General features: G+C 42.9%; 2 protein-coding genes across 14 annotated transcripts in view; one reads left to right on the top strand and one right to left on the bottom strand.

Annotated features, from left to right (window-relative positions):
• NR3C1 (nuclear receptor subfamily 3 group C member 1) overlaps positions 1-17,710 on the top strand; it is a 133,515-nt gene that overhangs the window by 44,053 nt on the left and 71,752 nt on the right.
• LOC110259145 lies at positions 855-4,914 on the bottom strand. Its single transcript, XM_021082459.1, has 3 exons — positions 4,737-4,914; positions 2,827-3,009; positions 855-1,255 (listed from the first exon to the last, which is right to left on the bottom strand). Exons 1-3 carry the CDS (start codon positions 4,912-4,914, stop codon positions 855-857), a joined length of 762 nt encoding a protein of 253 aa, XP_020938118.1.

The raw sequence follows: 17,710 nt of genomic DNA, 5'->3' as shown, positions 1-17,710 counted from the left end.
TTGAGGGGTAAGAGACAAAGAAACCGGAGGAGTTGAGTCTCTGTTCCCTGAGAAGCCAGCATAACAGGAAATTAAAAAAATGGACATACCTTAGTGCAAAATCTTTGGGCTTCAGGGAGTTCCCATCATGGCCCAGTGGTTAACAAACCCAGCTAGTAGCCATGAGGACACAGGTTTGATCCCTGGCCTCCCTCACGGCGTTGCTGTGGCTGTGGTGTAGGCTGGCGGCTGCTGCTCTGATTCGACCCCTAGCCTTGGGAACCTCTGTATGCCGGGGTGCGGCCCTAAAAGGACAAAAGACACCCACGCACATCTTTGGGCCTCAGTAGGCTCTCCGCTGTTTTCTTAGTTTTTCCCTCTTGCTTCTCAGTGCGTTCTGCATTCTACTGCCAGATTAATCTTCCCGCAGCACCGCGTTCCCTCTTGTTCCTCTGATCACAACGGCCTGTGGCTCTTTTTGCTCATAACACGGTGGTTCTCCATCACTGTGACCACAGCCCACATGCCGGATAGCCACGCGGATGTGTCAGAACCCTCGCAGGACTTGGCTTATTCACAGATGACACAGCTCCTTGGTGGTCTGTCCTGTCCAAGAAAGTATAGCCGAGTGTGCATGAGATCCGTTAGCGTGGTATGCGAATTGGCTCTTGTTGTTATCACACAACTTAAATATTTCAGATGGACAAAAATGTAGTATTATTTACACTATCTTAAGATAAATTGCCTTTGAACGAGAGCTTCCTTTCCAGGATTTTGAGGTCTACAAGACATGTCTAGAAAATTTACTACTGTGGAAAATGAAGACTGCTTAAATCAAATTGGGGATAGGAGAGGGCCTGTGGTTTTCCTGGTGATTAATTGCTGTAACACTGTCGTTGAGGCGGCCGAGGGAGTTTCATATTTTCTTTAGACATCGTTAGGTGTCTAAGCTCTTGCGGAACAGCTTGGATGCTGTGTGGATGCTGCCAAGTTGCTGGCACGGATACCGCTCTAGGGTCCACCCCTCCCTTAGAACTATTAACTCCGCTCGTATTAATTTTTGTCACGCCTCTTACAAACGGGGGTGCTTCGGGGTCTTTAGGGCCATGTTCTATTTTAAGGCTGTATATTTGGTTTTCGTAAATTGTCTGCGCCTGTGGTGGCTGCCAACTTGTGTTGCTTTCGCTAAAAGGCCCAGACTCTTTTAAAATTGTTTTTATGATTATTATTTTCACAACTGCCTTTTCAGAATTTATAAGAACAATAGGCTCATGCCCTTCAGAAAAATTATACCAGGAAAAGTCAATAAAGTTTTTCTTATTGCCTCTCCTTTCTTCTTTCTTCCTTCCCTGTCTCCCCTTACCCTCCACATTTCTGTATAATCACATAAGTGCGCGCGCGCGCGCGCGCACACACACACACACACACACACGGCATTCTGGGTGGTTTGCTTTTAAGTAAGAACAGGCTCACCATATACCAGTTTCTCTGAAGTTTGGTTTTCTTCCAGATCAACCGATGTAGATCCCATTCTTCTTAATAGGTGCATAGCCTTCCATTCAGGTTGTTTCATGATTTGGAGGCGGAGACAAGTCTCTAACAAACACCCGTATGTATGTATGTATCCTTACACATAGCAACTTTGTTTCTAAACATCTTCTCTCAAAGTAGGTATGTACATTTACATTTTTGACAGCTGTTTCCAGATTTCTTGTCGCAAAGATGACAGCAAACCTGGCATGGTTTGTAATGAAAAGCACATAAATCGTCGGTAACAGATTGATCGTGGCACACCCTTGTGCCATGTGATGTAGCTGAGGCTGCTCCTCTCTGCTTCGAACGTCCTGTGTCCTTCCCGGCCACCACACTGCCCACTCACTTGGTTCACCTGCCTTTTGGTAGCTCAGACCATAGCGCCTTTTCCTTCTTGTGATGGTGAACTATAGCACATGCTGACCGTACAGTTTTTATACCTGACTCAGTGATTTAGAATGTAGTGGGTGCCCAATAAAAAATTGTTGAATTAATCCTGTTTTCTTTATGTATTTCTTATTTATCTCTTCAACTGGATCCATGCTTCTTAAAGACAAGGAATGTTTTTACTATAGCAACTACCACTTAAGATAGGCAATTTCGGTTGGCTGTTTGAACAAAGAACCACAGAGAAGAGCAAATAATACGGCTGTACCTTTAATCACATATTTGACATCTTTAAGGGCAAATTAGAACTATAAGAATCCAGTAACAGCAATAACAGGAAGAGCATTTGTGTTCAGCAGTTACTCTGTGCAAGGCACAGGTCAAGTTGTAAAGGATACAGCGGCAGGGATGCAAGGCCGATGTTTCTGTCCTTAGGGAGCTTATAGTCTTAAGGACATTTAAAAGGTTTCTAAGGGAGTTCCCATTGTGGTGCAGCAGAAACGAATCCGACTAGGAACTCTGAGATTTCGGGTTTGATCCCTAGTTGCCGTGAGCAGTGGTGTAGGTCACAGATGCAGCTCGGATCCCGCATTGCTGTGGCTGTGGCTGTGGCGTAGGCTGGCAGCTGTAGCTCCGATTAGACCCCTCGCCTGGGAACCTCCATATACTGCTAGTGCGTCCCTAAAAAGACAAAAAGACCAAAAAAAAAAAAAAAAAGTTTGTAAGAAACGTTTAAACAATAGTGTGTGATTTCAGGCTCCTCCCAGCAGAGGCTATGGAATGTTTATCTGTTTATTCAACATTTACTTAGTGCCGACTCTGCTAGGTGCTAAAGAGAAAGCCCAGAGCAGCCAGACTTCTGCTGGGAGGAAGCAAATGAGCTAGTGTGTTTGTTGGTGGTAGGCTTGTTTCCTAAACTGGTTTCACCATTGCTGTATCCGTCTGTAGAAGCAAAGGAAGAGAGAGAGTGGCTGATGTTTGCGTGGCCTCCAGAGGCGTGTGCTTTCCAGGAAGGGCACCAGTCCCCATCCTTATCCAAAACGCAAGCCACTGAGGCGTGTGCTCCTGTCATTCGTTCCAGCTGAAGCCAGTCTTGCTGTCCGTCCTCACCTTTCGCACAAGGAAGCCAAGGCTCAGCACGGAGAGTGTGGATGAGAATTCGGGGGACCACGCAGTCAGGTTCCCTGGGTATGAACCTGTTAAACAGTGCTGTGACCTGGAGCGAGTCTGTAATCCTGTAAGCCCTCGGTTCTCTCACCTTTACAATGGGCACAAGGCACATGAGCCTCTGAGCACGGTGTCTGGCAGTTGTAAAGCACTCCTGAGCTGTTGTTAGCTGTTATTTTTAGGGCTGTGGCTAAGATTAGACAGCTCCTTAAGGCCAAAGGTTCCTGCTTGAGAACCCTGTCCCTTGTGTCATACTATGCTATTTATAAGCCTTTTTCATTAAGACAGTTCTTAAACTGGCTGCATTATGATCCTGAATTTCAAACTAAGTAATTATAGTTGTGTCAGGGAGACTTTAACCTCTGGTGCTATTATCAGATTTGGGGCCATAAGTTTGAAGAGGAACCGAAAAATGCCCAAGCGACGGGTGTTTTGTTAAAAAGAGTGCTGGGCGCATCTCTCCTGGCTCTCCCCTCCCCCAGCCCCACCCCTGTTCCTCTGCTCAGTGGGCTCTTCCAGCATGGGAACCTCTTAGGAGCTTGACTTGGTAAATGAGAATAATTGTCTGATGAGGAGCAGACCTCTCATCTTGACAAATTTTTGTGGTGTTATAAATAACTTCATTACATCTATCATCTGATCTCTCTATAGATCTTTGACTCCTTCTTAAAGAAAATATTAGCTCTTTAGAAGTCATAATACAGCAACCTATTGGCTTTGGAATGGAGAAGCAATGAGATCCTGCTGTGTAGCCCTGGGAACTGAATCTAGTCACTTGTGATGGAGCATGATAATGTGAGAAAAAAGAATGTAAACATGTGTGTGTAACTGGGTCACCTTGCTGTACAGTAGAAAATGGACAGAACACTGTAAACCAGCTGGAATAGAAAAAATAAAAATCGTTATAAAATGCCAAAGAAAAATTTAAAAAGCAGAAAAAAAGTCGTAATACAGAGTTTGTACTTCTTCAAAGAAGGACTACAAAAAAATAGTTTTTTTACTGATTCAAAATGAATTAAATCTCACAATTAAAAGGACTTTACTTTCCGGGATGTAGATTTTCAAATAATTGTTGATGTCTAAATTTATTACATATAAACAAGCATTTCCATGTTAGAGCCATCTTTTAGGAGCAACTTTTCATTTCACTTTCTCTGCCTGCTCAAAGTGGATTTGTTTGATTAGTTGTATCAGGTAGTTCTTGCTCTCCAACAAACCATCTCCAAATTTAGTACCTTTGAAATAACCCATCTTTGTTTTTTTCCCAAATTCCTCATGAGTCTTGAGGTCAGTTGGGCAGTTCTGCTGATCTGGCCAGGCTCAGCTGGGCTCACTCAGTGTGTCTCTGGCAGGTGGCTGGTTGACTGTGGCAGTGAAGGCTGACACCCATGTCTCATTATCCAGCAGCCTGTCCAGAACGTGTTCACAGAGCATACCAGCAGGACTCCAAAAGAAGCAGCAGAAGCATGCACAGCTTCTTAAGGCCTAGACTTAAAACAACTCTTACTGCTGCGACAGTCTCTTGGCTGAAGCGCATCACAAGGCCAGGGCAGGATGCAGGCAGGAGGTGGAGGAGCTGCAAGGTGACACCGCAGAGGGCAGTCTGGAACAACCGTTGTAGGAATTGGGTGCATTTAAAACTCTGATCCTTCAGCTGGTAATACTCTTACCGCTTGTGAAACCTGTCCAGCATGGACAGGCAGACATTGCGATCCGAAGGCTAAAAGCCTGAAACTTAGAGACTTTACCGAGGTTCACATTCCAGCTCTGAAGGGCTGTTGCTGCAGCCCCACGCAAGCGACTCAGCCTCCTGGTCGCACTCGGTAATGGTCGATTCCGATTCTTCATGTGTCATTTACTATAAAGAAAGGGCTAAGTTAGGCTGTGAAGTAACTCAAATAATTGCTTTTATTCATGCAATCATTAAAAAATTAAAATTCCTTTTATTCCTGGCTCCCATACTCCAGGATGCAAGACTCAGTTACTTCTTTGGAATAGAGAGAAAGGAAAAGTGTGTTAGGGGAAGGAGAACATTTGACTCGCTGGCCTCAGGATGAGGTGACCACTCGCTGGGGTGTTATCCTGTAAGAAGAATGGCCGAGACCTGTCTTCCAGAGAGAAAAATCCGGAGGGCTCCTTGGGTCCGATTCACTGTTCATGGGGTGGGAGTGGTCACATTAGGCACAAGCCGCATCTACAACGAGAATTCTAGCCCCTCTTAGACACCCTGGGTGCCGTAACATCAGATTTGGGAGTCGTTGCAGCTGAATCAGGTATCGCACGAGATCGGGAAAAGAACAGTTCCTCGCATGTTAACACTTTTAAGTGACTGTTTTTAAAAAATTACAGGACCCCCCTAGAAATAAAACCATATAAATTTCTTTTCCTTGTGTTGGAAACAGTTGTCATATTGGGTAGCAGCTAAACATAACTCTGTCCCACTAGCAGGACTAGCAAAGGTCATGCACAAACACATACACATATATGGTAAAATTGAATTCGCTCCGCTCACACAAAGAGCCAGATATTTCAGAATCTAGACAATCAGAAATGTTCCCTGGAGTTCTTCCTGCCTCTTCCAGAAGAGGCACCAAATAGATGTTCTCAGCTGAAAACTGAGACTGAACCTCCTCTGACATTAGCTAAGGGTGTGAAGGCGAGTCGGGTGATTTGTCTGTGCCTCAGCTTCTTTCATGTTTAATAATTACATATTCTAAGAAAAGAACATTTGGGTATATGGTTGACCCTTGAACAACACAGGTTTGAACCTCAGAGTTTTTTTTTTTTTTTTTTTTTCAAGAAATGCGTACTTAGTATGACACAATTCACTGTTGCTTGAAACTGCAGATGCAGAACCCAGGGTACAGGGGGTGTGGAGGCTGCCTGTAAAGTGGTACCTGGATTTTGAACCAACCCCAAGTAGGTAAGGGTCAGTTGTACTTATTTGATAATGATAAATACAATACTTTAGTGTGGGCAGTGGAAGTGTTTAGAAGGCCTTAGTCCTTTTTTTTTTTTTTTTTTTTTTTTTAAAGGGTAACCCACAGATGTGTGTGGTTTTCAGTCATTGAGCTTTTTTTTAAAATTAACATTTCTCAATTCCATGCTTTACAAAAACCAGTTTCTTGAGCTTCTCCAAATATAGTTAGGATCCAGGGATACTTTCCCGAAACATTAATGCTAGTTTCATGTCAATACGTGGTTGCAAAACCAACAGAAACAGACTGTGCTAAGGAGAGAATGGAAGTTTGGAAGGGCAGTTACTTGGAAAGAAAAAAACTTTCAGAAAGGGAAGGTCGGTGCTCGGAAGTGGACAGTCCTAAAGAGACGGCGGTGGGAGAGGCTTTCTCCCCACGCCCCGCCTGCTGGTCGTGTGGGTCGTACGTGTGTGTCCCTGAGGCCCTTCCGCTGTTGAGTGTTGTACTTTGTGCTCCAGGGAAGGTGGAGAACGTTCATATTCTTCCTGATCTCAAAGGAGCGTGCATCTAGATGGGGCGACATGGTGTGGGCACGTGAAGTGAGTAAGAACTGCAGCGGGTGCTAGCGCGTGTTCCCGGGGGTCAGAGAATGCGCGGTAAAGCAGATGCAGCAGAGGGAGGGTCCAACGCGGCATCCTCATCGGATGCACCTCGCCTGTGGGTCGAGTCTCACCCCCGGCAACCCAGCAGCTCCCCGCACACCACCCTCAGGCCGGCCTGAGGCCAGCTGCGCAAGCCACCACACTGAGTCGCGGCTTTTCAGGAGGCACTTCCTTCCTTTCCCTCCAGACCAGGGGATAGGGTGCCCTCCACGAGCCCGCCTTGCTTAGGTGGCCTGTTACAAAGAAGCCAGTGAATTTTAAGCTGCATCTGTGCAACTGAGAGTTGACTGCTGAGAGGGATTTCGCTTTTAACAAGGGACACAACATGAAGGGAGGAAGGAAATCCTACTGGTGGAATTTCAGACACTTTGCTTTCTTTCACCTGAGAGAATTTGAAGCAAAAGAGCCTTCCCAGAGTAGCCCTGTCCCGGCACCTGCGTCCCAGACGCACGAAGCCAGTCCTCCCGGTCTGGGGGTGGAGCCGTTTCTGCCTCGTCTCCCGCACCCCCCCCCCGCCCCCGCACTCATCAGTCTTCAGCCCGGGGCCCCCCGGCACGTCTTCCTAACCCCGATGTCCGTGAGTCAGAGGGTCGGTCCAGATCTAGGGGTACCAGGCTCTTTGAGGGACACTTGAGCGGATGTACAGATTTCTGTACCTCGCCTCCCCTTACTGTGCTCACCCCTGTTTAAGGGTTTCTGGGGGGAGAGCCTCAGCATCTGAGTGCTTTCCAAAACTCTCCAGAAAACTTGGGTGATCTCTGACAACTGGAACCCCTGCTGTGAGGAAGCCAACAAAGATGCCCATAAACTTCATTGCCAAGGACGTGATCATGAATGTTGGAACCCTGCTCCCATGGGGAGAAGCCTGCAATAACCACATAGCTTGCATCCCACTCACATAAGAATAAACCCAAAAGCCGTCTGGGCGGCTGGGTTCTGTCTTCGTGCTCACTGTGTCTGGTCCTTGTCCTGAGATGTCCTGAGGCCAGGGGGAGCGTGGGCAGATAAAGATGGAGAAGGCAGTAGGTGTGATGGAACGAACTCTCTGGAAGAGGGTCCTGCCTTAGATCTGTGGGGCCTCCAAGCCCTTATCCGAGAAATGAGCTGAGCTTCCGTCCCACTCCTGGCCGTCTGTTACCGCATTCGTGAGACACAGCAAGGCTTTGCTCTAACCCCCTTCAGCGTTGCAGTTTAAGTCTCCCACCGAGCTTGTGTGTCAAGTAGGAGAAATTTCTCAGGTTTCCGTCATCATCTAAGTTTATTCTTTTCTTCCCCACACCTTTCAGCTTTCTAATGGGTAGTGTTTTCTCCTGTTTTGCCTTAGAAATTTTCTAATTGCCGTGGATCTAATTTCAAGAAGCCCTGCTAAGAAGCCTAATAACTAACACTGAGCATTTCAAAAGTGTGGTGGAGTTTTGTGCCTACCTTTAAATGGGAAAAGTAGCAAAAAGTTGCACAATACCAGACCCTGCCCTGTGCTTTGCATCTCTTAAATGTTCATCCAGAGACTATTAAGAAATTAACCTGATTTTTTTTGAAATACGGACTTTTTTCATAGTTTTTTTGAAAGCGCTTCACACCTTAACTTTTTCCTCCTTCATTAATCACTTGAGCACATAATGCAAACTAATATAGTCAGTTGACGGAGAAGTTGATTGACAGAAATTAAGTGGTAGTGTGCTCTTATGTTAGATGTTAATCTTTTGATAACTTGCGATATTTTTTGCCCTTTCCAAAGTTGACAATTTACTTGTACATAAAAGTTCATGATCTTTAATTGTTTAAATACTAAAAATGTTACAGTATCATTCTAATTTGTAAAATGTGTGTGTGTGTGTAAAATATGTCTTAAAAAATGTGTAAGAAACCTTTCCATGTCAAACAGTCTTTCTTTCTAGCAGTGAAATGGATATTCTGTATTTAACCAGACCTCCATTGAAAGGAGTTGAGATTAACTCATTTGTTGCTGTTCCAGTGTTGCAGTGTGTATCTCTTTGTGTACATGTGTGCAGATACTTCCACCCTGACTCTCTCAAGTGTTTCTGTATGTTGAAGTCCTAGAAAAGTTCTAAAATTGCCTTAAGTAACATCAGAATCGTTAAGTAGCTTTGTTGTATGTTTCTTGAAAAGTTATGTCATCTGGTGTTCCCTGGAGGCCTGGTGGTTGAGGATTCAGCATTGTCACTGCTATGGCACAGGTTCAGTCACTGGCCCGGGAACTTTCACATGCCACCGGCAAGGTTAAGGGGGAAAAAAAAAAAAAAAGGTTCTGCATGAGATTCCTGAAATCTTCAATTTAAGAGTAAGTGGGATGACTAGACTTTCTTTGTTGAAAGAGTGAGTGACTGAAAAGGATTTTGGACAAGTTCAAATATAGCTGCTGAGCTGATGTCAGCCTGGAGGCTGGCGAGGTGCTCTGTTGAATCTGGCATCTGCCTGCATGCCAGCATCCCGCTGCTGAGACCTGTGCTTTCCATCACTCCATGATAACCATCCCAAGTTATGAGATGGGTCCTCTGCAAATAGGTCGAATATGAAGGCCCAAGGAGCTTGGAAGAAGAAGCGTCATCTAGATAACTAACTGAAAATGCGGTGTGAGAATTCCGGTTCCTTCTTTTTCTCTCTTTCTTTTTGATTCACCATAAGTTTTTAATCCTCTGCTTTCATTTTTTGCTCTGTAAAATACTCTCCAGGCTGATAAGAGGCCGAGGCAAGTTTTTACGATTTAGAATATGGGAGAGTTACGCCATATAAATATTGAATAATGAACAAACATTGGCAAAGGGCACTAAAGTCAGAGGCATGCTTTATATGTTAATAGAATGGCGTAAATAAGACAGCTGTAGAAGCTGAAAGACAGGAAAGAAAAAATGAATTTCTGTACTATCTTGAAAGCACATTTTTCTGCATCTTTTTAAATGGATTATTTCATAAATATCGGAAAAAGCGTGTAGCATGTGCTGCTTCCTACTCACCCTCCCAGCGTAAGAGCTGTTGCTCTTGCCTTTGCAGGGCCCGGGGCCTGCCTCTTCCAGACACACCACCCTCCCGCCCAGCCTGTGCTGGCTGCACAACCGAGTTTGGGTTTTGCCTTCTTTTGCTTTGTTTTGTGACTGTAGTACCTACTTTTATATTCCTAACTGATAGAGTACGTAGTTTTAGATGTTTTTTAACTTCATGCAATGGACGCATGTTGAATGTAGTCCTTACCGTATGTATTTTTTGTTATTAAAGTGTAGTCGATTTACAGTGTTTTGCCCATTTTTGCTGTGCAGCAGTGACTCGATTATATACATGTGTATTCTTTTTTAATATTCTTTCCCGCTGTATTTTATCCTAGGAGATAGGAGGTAGTTCCCTGTGGGGTTCGGGGATCGAGGATTTGGAGGGACTGCTCTCAGCTCTCTTAGTCTTAGAGGGACTACTCTTGAGCTGCTTTAGGACTATAAGAGTGTCTTAAACCAAAGAGCCAGATTCCATTTTAATCTCCTTTGCCGTGAATGTTTAACTCTGTTCATGGAAAAAAAAAAAAAAAAAAAAAACACCTCCATTGAAATTCTTTCTTTCTTAGGCAAGTGATTATTATAACGCCTTTTACAAATTGTATTATTGTTTGATCCTTATAGTCGGGTGAAATACTTAGAGCAAATATAAAATTGTCCCTTTTTTTTTTTTTTTTTGAATAAGGAAACAGGTTCTGAGAGATAAAGTGACTTGGATGTTAGTTCAGCAGAGCCAGGATTTGAAACTAGGTCGTTAATTCTGAGTCTGTGCCTTTTCCACTCTACCTCAGTGCCTTCTGCTTCACAGAATTATAAACGTGAATATTTACTTTGCCTATTTTCATTCCAAAGTGCATTGATTTTGTAAAGGAAGGCTCCTGTTCATGGTTTTTAAACACTTTGATCCGTAAGGAGCTCCCTTTGAAAGCTTGTGTGAACACCTTTTATCTCATCTTTGAAAGAAGAATAAAAGACGAGTGACTGGCCAGATTCCAGTCCCATGGAAAAGATTAGAAAAGATGCACAGCTTTCTTACAGTCATACAAACTGTGCACAGCTCTTACAGCAAGATGAACACGTGACCTTGTACCATCAAGCCAGTTTTGAAGTCCTGAATCCCAACCTCAAACCCCATAATGTCATTTTCTCCAATGAATGCAGGTAAAAGTGCAGTAGGAAGAAGGTTTCTACAGGGAACATCCTTAAAATAAGTTCAAAAAACACTGTGATAGAGTTCAGACTTCCCAAAATCTGTATATCCAATGTGGTGCACTCTTCCCAGAAAAAGAAATGTATTTCAATTGCAAAATCTTTCTAAGATGTCTTAAAATAGGTGACCTTTAAGGAAAACGCTAAACTCGAAATTGACACTTGAACACCCCTTCACCATCTGGTTGGATGCTGTCAAAATGAATGAGGAACTAGAGCTCTAGTAAGTTTGGAATATTAGGTCTCAAAGTGATATTAATGTAATTTTACGCAATTGGTTGTATTTTTCTATTTAATAGATTAAACTTCATCTTAAGGACGAAGGATTTTTCAGCCTCAGCACTGCTGAGGTTTTGAACTGGGTGATACTTTTTTGTTCATCGTAGGATGTTTCGGGGCGTCCTCGGCAGTCATTACTTTTTTGTCTTTATGTATTTGCCTGCTCTGGAAGTTTCGTATAAAGTGGCCTTTTGCGTCTGACTTCTTTCAGTTAGCATGTTCTCAAGGTGCATCCATGTTGTCACATTTGACAGCACTCCATTCATTTTTACGACTAAATACTATTCCATTCTGTAATTATACCGTTTTGTTTATCCACTCACCTGGTAACTGTTTAGGTTATTTCCACTTTCTGGCTATGAGGAATAATGTTATGAACACTGTGTATGGACGTAGGATTTTTATTTCTCTTTCTTAGATACCTAGGGAGAGCTATTAATAACCATGTCGAACCTTTGGAGGAGCTGCCAAACTGTTTTGCACGGTGGCCGCTACCCTTTCCCAGTTCCACAAGCAATGCATTAGAGTTCTGATTTCTCCACGTCCTTGCCCATGCTTGTTACCGTCTGTCTTTTTTATAACGGCCATCTGAGTGGGTGTGGTTATCTCATTGTGGCTTCGATTTGCGTTTCCTAAATGACTAATGAAATGGAGCATCTTTTCAAGTCCTTTTTGCCATCTGTATATTTTTAGAGAAGTGTCTGTTTAAATCCTTTGACTGTTCTTGTTGTTTGTTTTTAATGGCCACACCTGTGGCATGTAGCAGCCCTGGGCCAGGGATTGAATCCAGGCCACAGCTGCGACCCGAGCCATAGCTGAAGCAGCTCCTGATCCTTTAACTCCCTGTGCTAGGCTGGGGACGGAACCCATACCTTTGCAGCGACACAACCCGCTGCCGTCAGATTCTTAACCCACTGCACCGCAGTGGGAACTCCCTTTTGCCTGTTTTTTAATTGGTTTTTTAAATTGTTTTTAAGAGTTCTTTGTATGTTCTGAATATTAGACCCTTATCAGATACCCATTCTAAAGGCTGTCTTTTCACTTTCCTGATAGTGTTATTTGAGGCATAAAAGTTTTTTATTGAAGTCCAACTTAAGTGTGTTTTTCTTTGTGCTTTTGGTGTCATATCTATCAAAAAAGAGTTACCTACTCCAAGGTTACCAGTTTTTCACCTGTGTTTCCTTCTAATAAAGTCACAGCTTCAGCTCTTAATATTTAACTCTTTAGTCCATTTAAAGTTAATTTTTGTATATGGTATGAGGTAGGGATGGAATTAATTTTTGCATATGGTATGAGGTAGGGATAAAACTTTATTCTTTTATAAATGGATACTCAGTTGTCCCACCAATTGTTGAAAAGACTCTCTCTCCATTGAATGATTTCAACAACCTTGTTGTAACACCCTTGTTGAAATCATTTGACCGTAAATGTATGGATTTATCTCTGGACTCTCAATTCTGTCTCGTTAGTCTGTGTGCCTCATTTTATGTCAGTACCATGCTGTTTTGATTACTGTTTCTTCATACTAAGTTTTGAAATGGGTTCTCTTTTCAAAATAATTTGGCTATTCTGTTGCAAGCCCACCCACATTTCAGGATCAGCTTGTCCGTTTCTAAAAAATGGCCTTTGGCATTTTGGTCGAGAGTGAATTGAACTCTGCCCTTTGATCACTTCGGAGAGCCTTGCTCCATCCCAGCAGTGAGCCTTCCGCTTCACGAACGCGGATATCTTGCCGTTTGTGTAGATCTTTAATTTCTTCACCGTGTTTAATGGTTGTCAGTATTCGAGTATCGCACATCTTTGATTAAATTTATTCTGAAGTATCTTATTTGTTTTGAGGCTATCGTAAGTCTGTTTTCCTAATTTCCTTTTCAGCTTATTCATTGCTATTGTGGAGGAATGCAACCGATATTCTGTGTTATTTTGTACCTGCAACTGCTGAACTTACTAGCACTAACAAGATTTTTTGGGTAGTTTTTTTTTTTTTTTTTTTTTTAAGAGCCACACCCATGGCACATTGGAGGTTCCCAAGCCAGAGGTACAACTGCAGCTGTTGCTGCTGGCCCACGCCAGAGCCACCACAACACCAGATCCTCAACCCACGTAGCAAGGCCGGGGATCAAACCCGAAACCTCATGGTTCCTAGTCAGATTCATTTCCGCTGCACCGCGACGGGACCTCCTGGATAGATTCTTTTAAGATTTGCTATGTATGAGATCCTGTCACCTGCAAGCTGCGATAATTCTGTTTCTTCCTTTTCAGTCTGGATGCTTTTTACTTCTGTTCCCTGCCCCGTGGCCCTAGCTAGAACCTCCAGGCTGATGCTGAGCAGCGGTGGTGAAAGCGGGCGTGCTCCTGTCGGTCCTGAGCTCGGGGGGACACCTGCAGTGTAAGGATGCTCTTGGCGAGGGGTTTTTCACAGACGTCCTGTATCACATTGAAAGAGTTTCCTCTTTTCCTACTTGGCTGGTATTTTTATCATGAAAGGGTGTTGGATTTTGTCAGATGCTTTTTCTTCTTCTACTGAGATGGTTATGTGATTTTGCTCTCAACTGTCTTGATATCATTTATTAAATTAATTGATTTGACCCATTGAACCAACCTTGTGTTCCTAGGATTAATCTCGCTTGGTTGTGGTTTATAACCATTTTGTATGCAGCTAGAGTTTGTTGAGGGTTTTTGCACTTATCTTTACAAGGGATATTGTTCTGTAATTTCATTATAATGTATTTATCTGGCTTTGGTATCAGAGTAATTCTGGCCTAAGATCAAGTTAGAAAGCGTTCTCTCCTCTTGTTCTTAATTCTTCTCTAAATACTTGGTAGAATTAACCAGGTAAGCCATCTGAGCTTGTTGGAAGTTGTTTGATTACCAAATTAATGTCTTTACTTGTTATTAGGCCTGTTACGATTTTCTATTACTTTTGAGACAGTTTCGTTCATTCACGTGTTTCTCCGTGTCCCTTTCATCAGGTTGTCTGATGAGTTGGTGTACAGTTGTTAATTGTATTCCTTTATGATCCTTTTTATTTCCCTGAAGTCAATAGTAATGTGCACACTTTTATTTCTTTTGATGTTTTTTGGGTTTTTGTTAGTTTGTTTGTTTAGGGCTGCATCACTGCATATGGAGGTTCCCAGGGTAGGGGTCGAACTGGAGCTGCAGCTGCTGGCCTGCACCACAGCCACAGCGACACAGGATTCAAGCAGTATCTGTGGCCTACACCACAGCTCGCAGCAACGCCAGATCCTTAACCCACTGAGCGAGGCCAGGGATCGAACCCTCACCCTTATGGACCCCATGTGACTGTGTGTGTGTGGAGGTGGGGGAGGGTTTGCAGTAAGCACTGTCTGAGTTGCTGCAAGCTTCAAGACCCTCCACGGTTCCCAAAAAGTCGATTCTGAGAGTTTGTCTGTCTCTTTTCTGTGCTCCTGTAGAGGGGTGGAATCTGGAGTTCCTTACTCCACTGTTTTTTGCTTATTTTACTTAAAAGTGCTTTTTGTAAAACCCCAATTTTTTTCCCTCTGAAGTATCTCCCAATTCTGAATAATGGAAAACGCTATTATGGCCCTTTGGTTTGGAAAATGAATTCATATTCACCAAAAGCCAGCATTAGAGCTCTTGCGAATTACTTTACCCTTGGTCCCAACTTTAGAATCTTGTATGCTGTCTGCCATACAGGAGGAGGCCCTAAACCACCACAGATTCCACTTTGGAACAAATGAGCTTTTTCATAAAGAAGTTGTGGAGTTGTCATTGTAGCACAGTGGAAACAAATCTGACTAGTATCCCTGAGGTTGCGAGTTCGATCCCTGGCCTCGCTCAGTGCGTCGGGATCCAGTGTTGCCGTGAGCTGTGGTTCAGGTTGCATGCAGGGCTTGGATCTGGCGTGGCTGTGGCTGTGGTGTAGGCCGGCAGCTGTTGCTCCAATTCATCCCCTAGCCTGGGAACTTCCATGTGCTGTGGGTGCGGCAACCCCCCCCCCAAAAGAATGTTGCAGATGTTTGAAAAGTACGTATTTTTGCTTTTTCCACCAAACTGCCTTTCTTGGGAAACCCAGGCATCTCTTACACCAGCTGACAGACATTTCAAGCCACATCATGGTGGTGCTTGCCCGCCATCCAGCAGTTTCAGTAGAAGTGCCGTCTTTATCGGTATCATGGTATTTGCACAGCTGCATGTTGAGAGCGTGTTCTTCAGACGACTCTAAAGAACTGTCAGGAAGCGGGGCTTTAACTCCAGGAGTTGGAGTTAAAGAGAAGTCGACCCAGCTTTCATTACATGCCTTATTTCCAGTGAAGTTTTCTTTGAAGAAGGAGCACTAGGGTTGCAAAATGTTTTTCAAGTGCCATTTGTTACACTGTATTTTTATGTTACGTTAGAGAAATTCATTGAAAAGAGAAGAAAAGCTGATCTAGGAATAACAGTGTTGGGTTTCTATACCTAATAAAATTAGGACAGTGATAGAAATTGTGACTTTGCACCAGATTGTCCATCTCTGGCTTTACCTGCATGCTTTGTACACTTAATCAGGTGGACTTTTTGTTCAGTAATAAACAGGGGGAAAAAATCAGAGAACGTGTGTCAAGTGTGGCAAGACATCCCTGCATATCGTATCCTTAGAGTGAAGTCTAAACAGAGATTCTGTCGTCGACTAGAGCTTTCTTGCACTAGCGCATGACCCACCCTGTCCTCATACTCTTTGTAAATATGAGTCTTCAGTTATCACAGGTGACTTTAAAATGCATCCTGTGTAGCAATAGAGACGCTTATATGTATCACTGAATCAAGATTCTCCATTGTCTGGGAGACAACTGATAAAAACCTTTTTTCAGTTACCTTATCTTTCAGTTCCTTTTTCCAATTCGATCAAAATTTAACGCTTTTAGTTGTGCTATAATCCAGATGAAGGTTTTCGTCCACTGCTGCTACTTCCTGCAGTGCCGTGGCCTTCTCTGTCTGCTGTCATTTCAGAGTGCTTCCTACTAATAGTAAAACCAGCCTAATCTAATGATCAAAAAACAAAGCTGTTGCCTTAGTTTAGAAAAAGGCCCTAAACTGTTTTCTTTCTTTCTTTTTTTTTTTTGTCTTTTTAGGGCCGCACCCGCAGCATATGGAGGTTCCCAGGCTAGGGGTCGAATTGGAGCTGTAGCCGCCGGCCTACGCCACAGCCACAGCAACGCCGGATCCTTGACCCGATGAGCGAGGCCAGGGACCGAACCCGCAACAACCTCATGGTTCCTGGTCAGATTCATTTCCGCTGCACCACTATGGGGGCTCCTCTAAACTGTTCTCAGACTAAATATCCAGTACTCTCCAGTTGGCAAAAGGAGACTACTCCATCCAGAATTGTGCTGCAATATGATTATTTTTCTTCATCCTCATTCCTTTTTCTGTGGGATATTTTACTTACTTAAGTTGTATTCAGTATGCTGAAATACATATGTATTTGTATTTGTATGCTTTGTGTTACTATTTTTCACTGGATTGACTCAAGAAATATGTTTTAGGTTCCCTGCAGCAGCAGCAGCTGTCAGTTTATAGTGGAGACGGTTTACGGTAGAGCTAGGCTCTGTGCTTATTACATGTACTTAACTTGGAAGTCACTCTGCTTGCCAGTTAGCAGCTGCTTAACAGGAGTCTCTACATGAGATAACAGAAACCATAGAAACATCAGTAAATGCAGCATTGTCATTAATCTGTCATTAGATGTTACAGCTAAGACAAAACCTGGTACCAATTTCAGCAACTGTGTGGTGAAATATGTGTATATGTATTTATTCTTATATTGACGTTGTATCTTTTCTGTGGCAATAAATTTAGATTAGTTTTAAGTTAATCAGCAAAGAAAGATAAGTCTGAGAGTGTCCTGAATAATTTGTTTCCAGATAATTGAGCAGTGACCTAGTTCGCGCCTCCTATAGAAATGTGATTGGTAAGCTTAAAAATCTCATCCTCTTGAAAATCACCACCATGAATTTTACGTATCCTTTAAAGCTGACTTTCTGAAAGCCTTTCTGAAACAAGCTGACATCTTTTATCAATTTTTTTATAAATAATTTTATATCACATAAAGTTGCAGAGAAAACATCTTTCAAAACTGAATCACATATAACCTGCAGGAAGAAAGTTTACAAATAGTGGCAGAGATTAGAACTCACACATTTAGTATATTTCAAAATTTTGATAAAACATTGTACTGTGAAAAATACTTTAGATTATTCTTTAATCGTCTATGTGAAAAATTTGGCTTTTCTTTTGCAACCTAGTAGCTTTTCCCTATGTCACATTATGGCTTTTGAATTTTTAATTCCTCAATAGGGTAAATTGAAACCACCCATGCCACTTAAACTATACATCCATATATGCTTTTTCTATAAAACATATGGGGTTCAAATCTTTATTTTTGAAATTCAGAAGTGGCTTTATTTTCTTAAATTGAAATAAAAACTAGACTTTTAAAACATCCGAACTGAGGAAACCACTGTGTCTGAGACTGGACTGTATACCGTGTGGCCCATTAATTAGTAAAAGCGGTCACTTCAAGATGCACGAATGGCAGGAGGCCCTGAGTAGT

The sequence above is a fragment of the Sus scrofa genome, chromosome 2 (assembly GCF_000003025.6).
Source record: "Sus scrofa isolate TJ Tabasco breed Duroc chromosome 2, Sscrofa11.1, whole genome shotgun sequence".
Classification (NCBI taxonomy): Eukaryota; Metazoa; Chordata; class Mammalia; order Artiodactyla; family Suidae; genus Sus; species Sus scrofa.
Note: the sequence above shows the minus strand (reverse complement) of the source record. Positions and strands in the feature narration are given on the sequence as shown.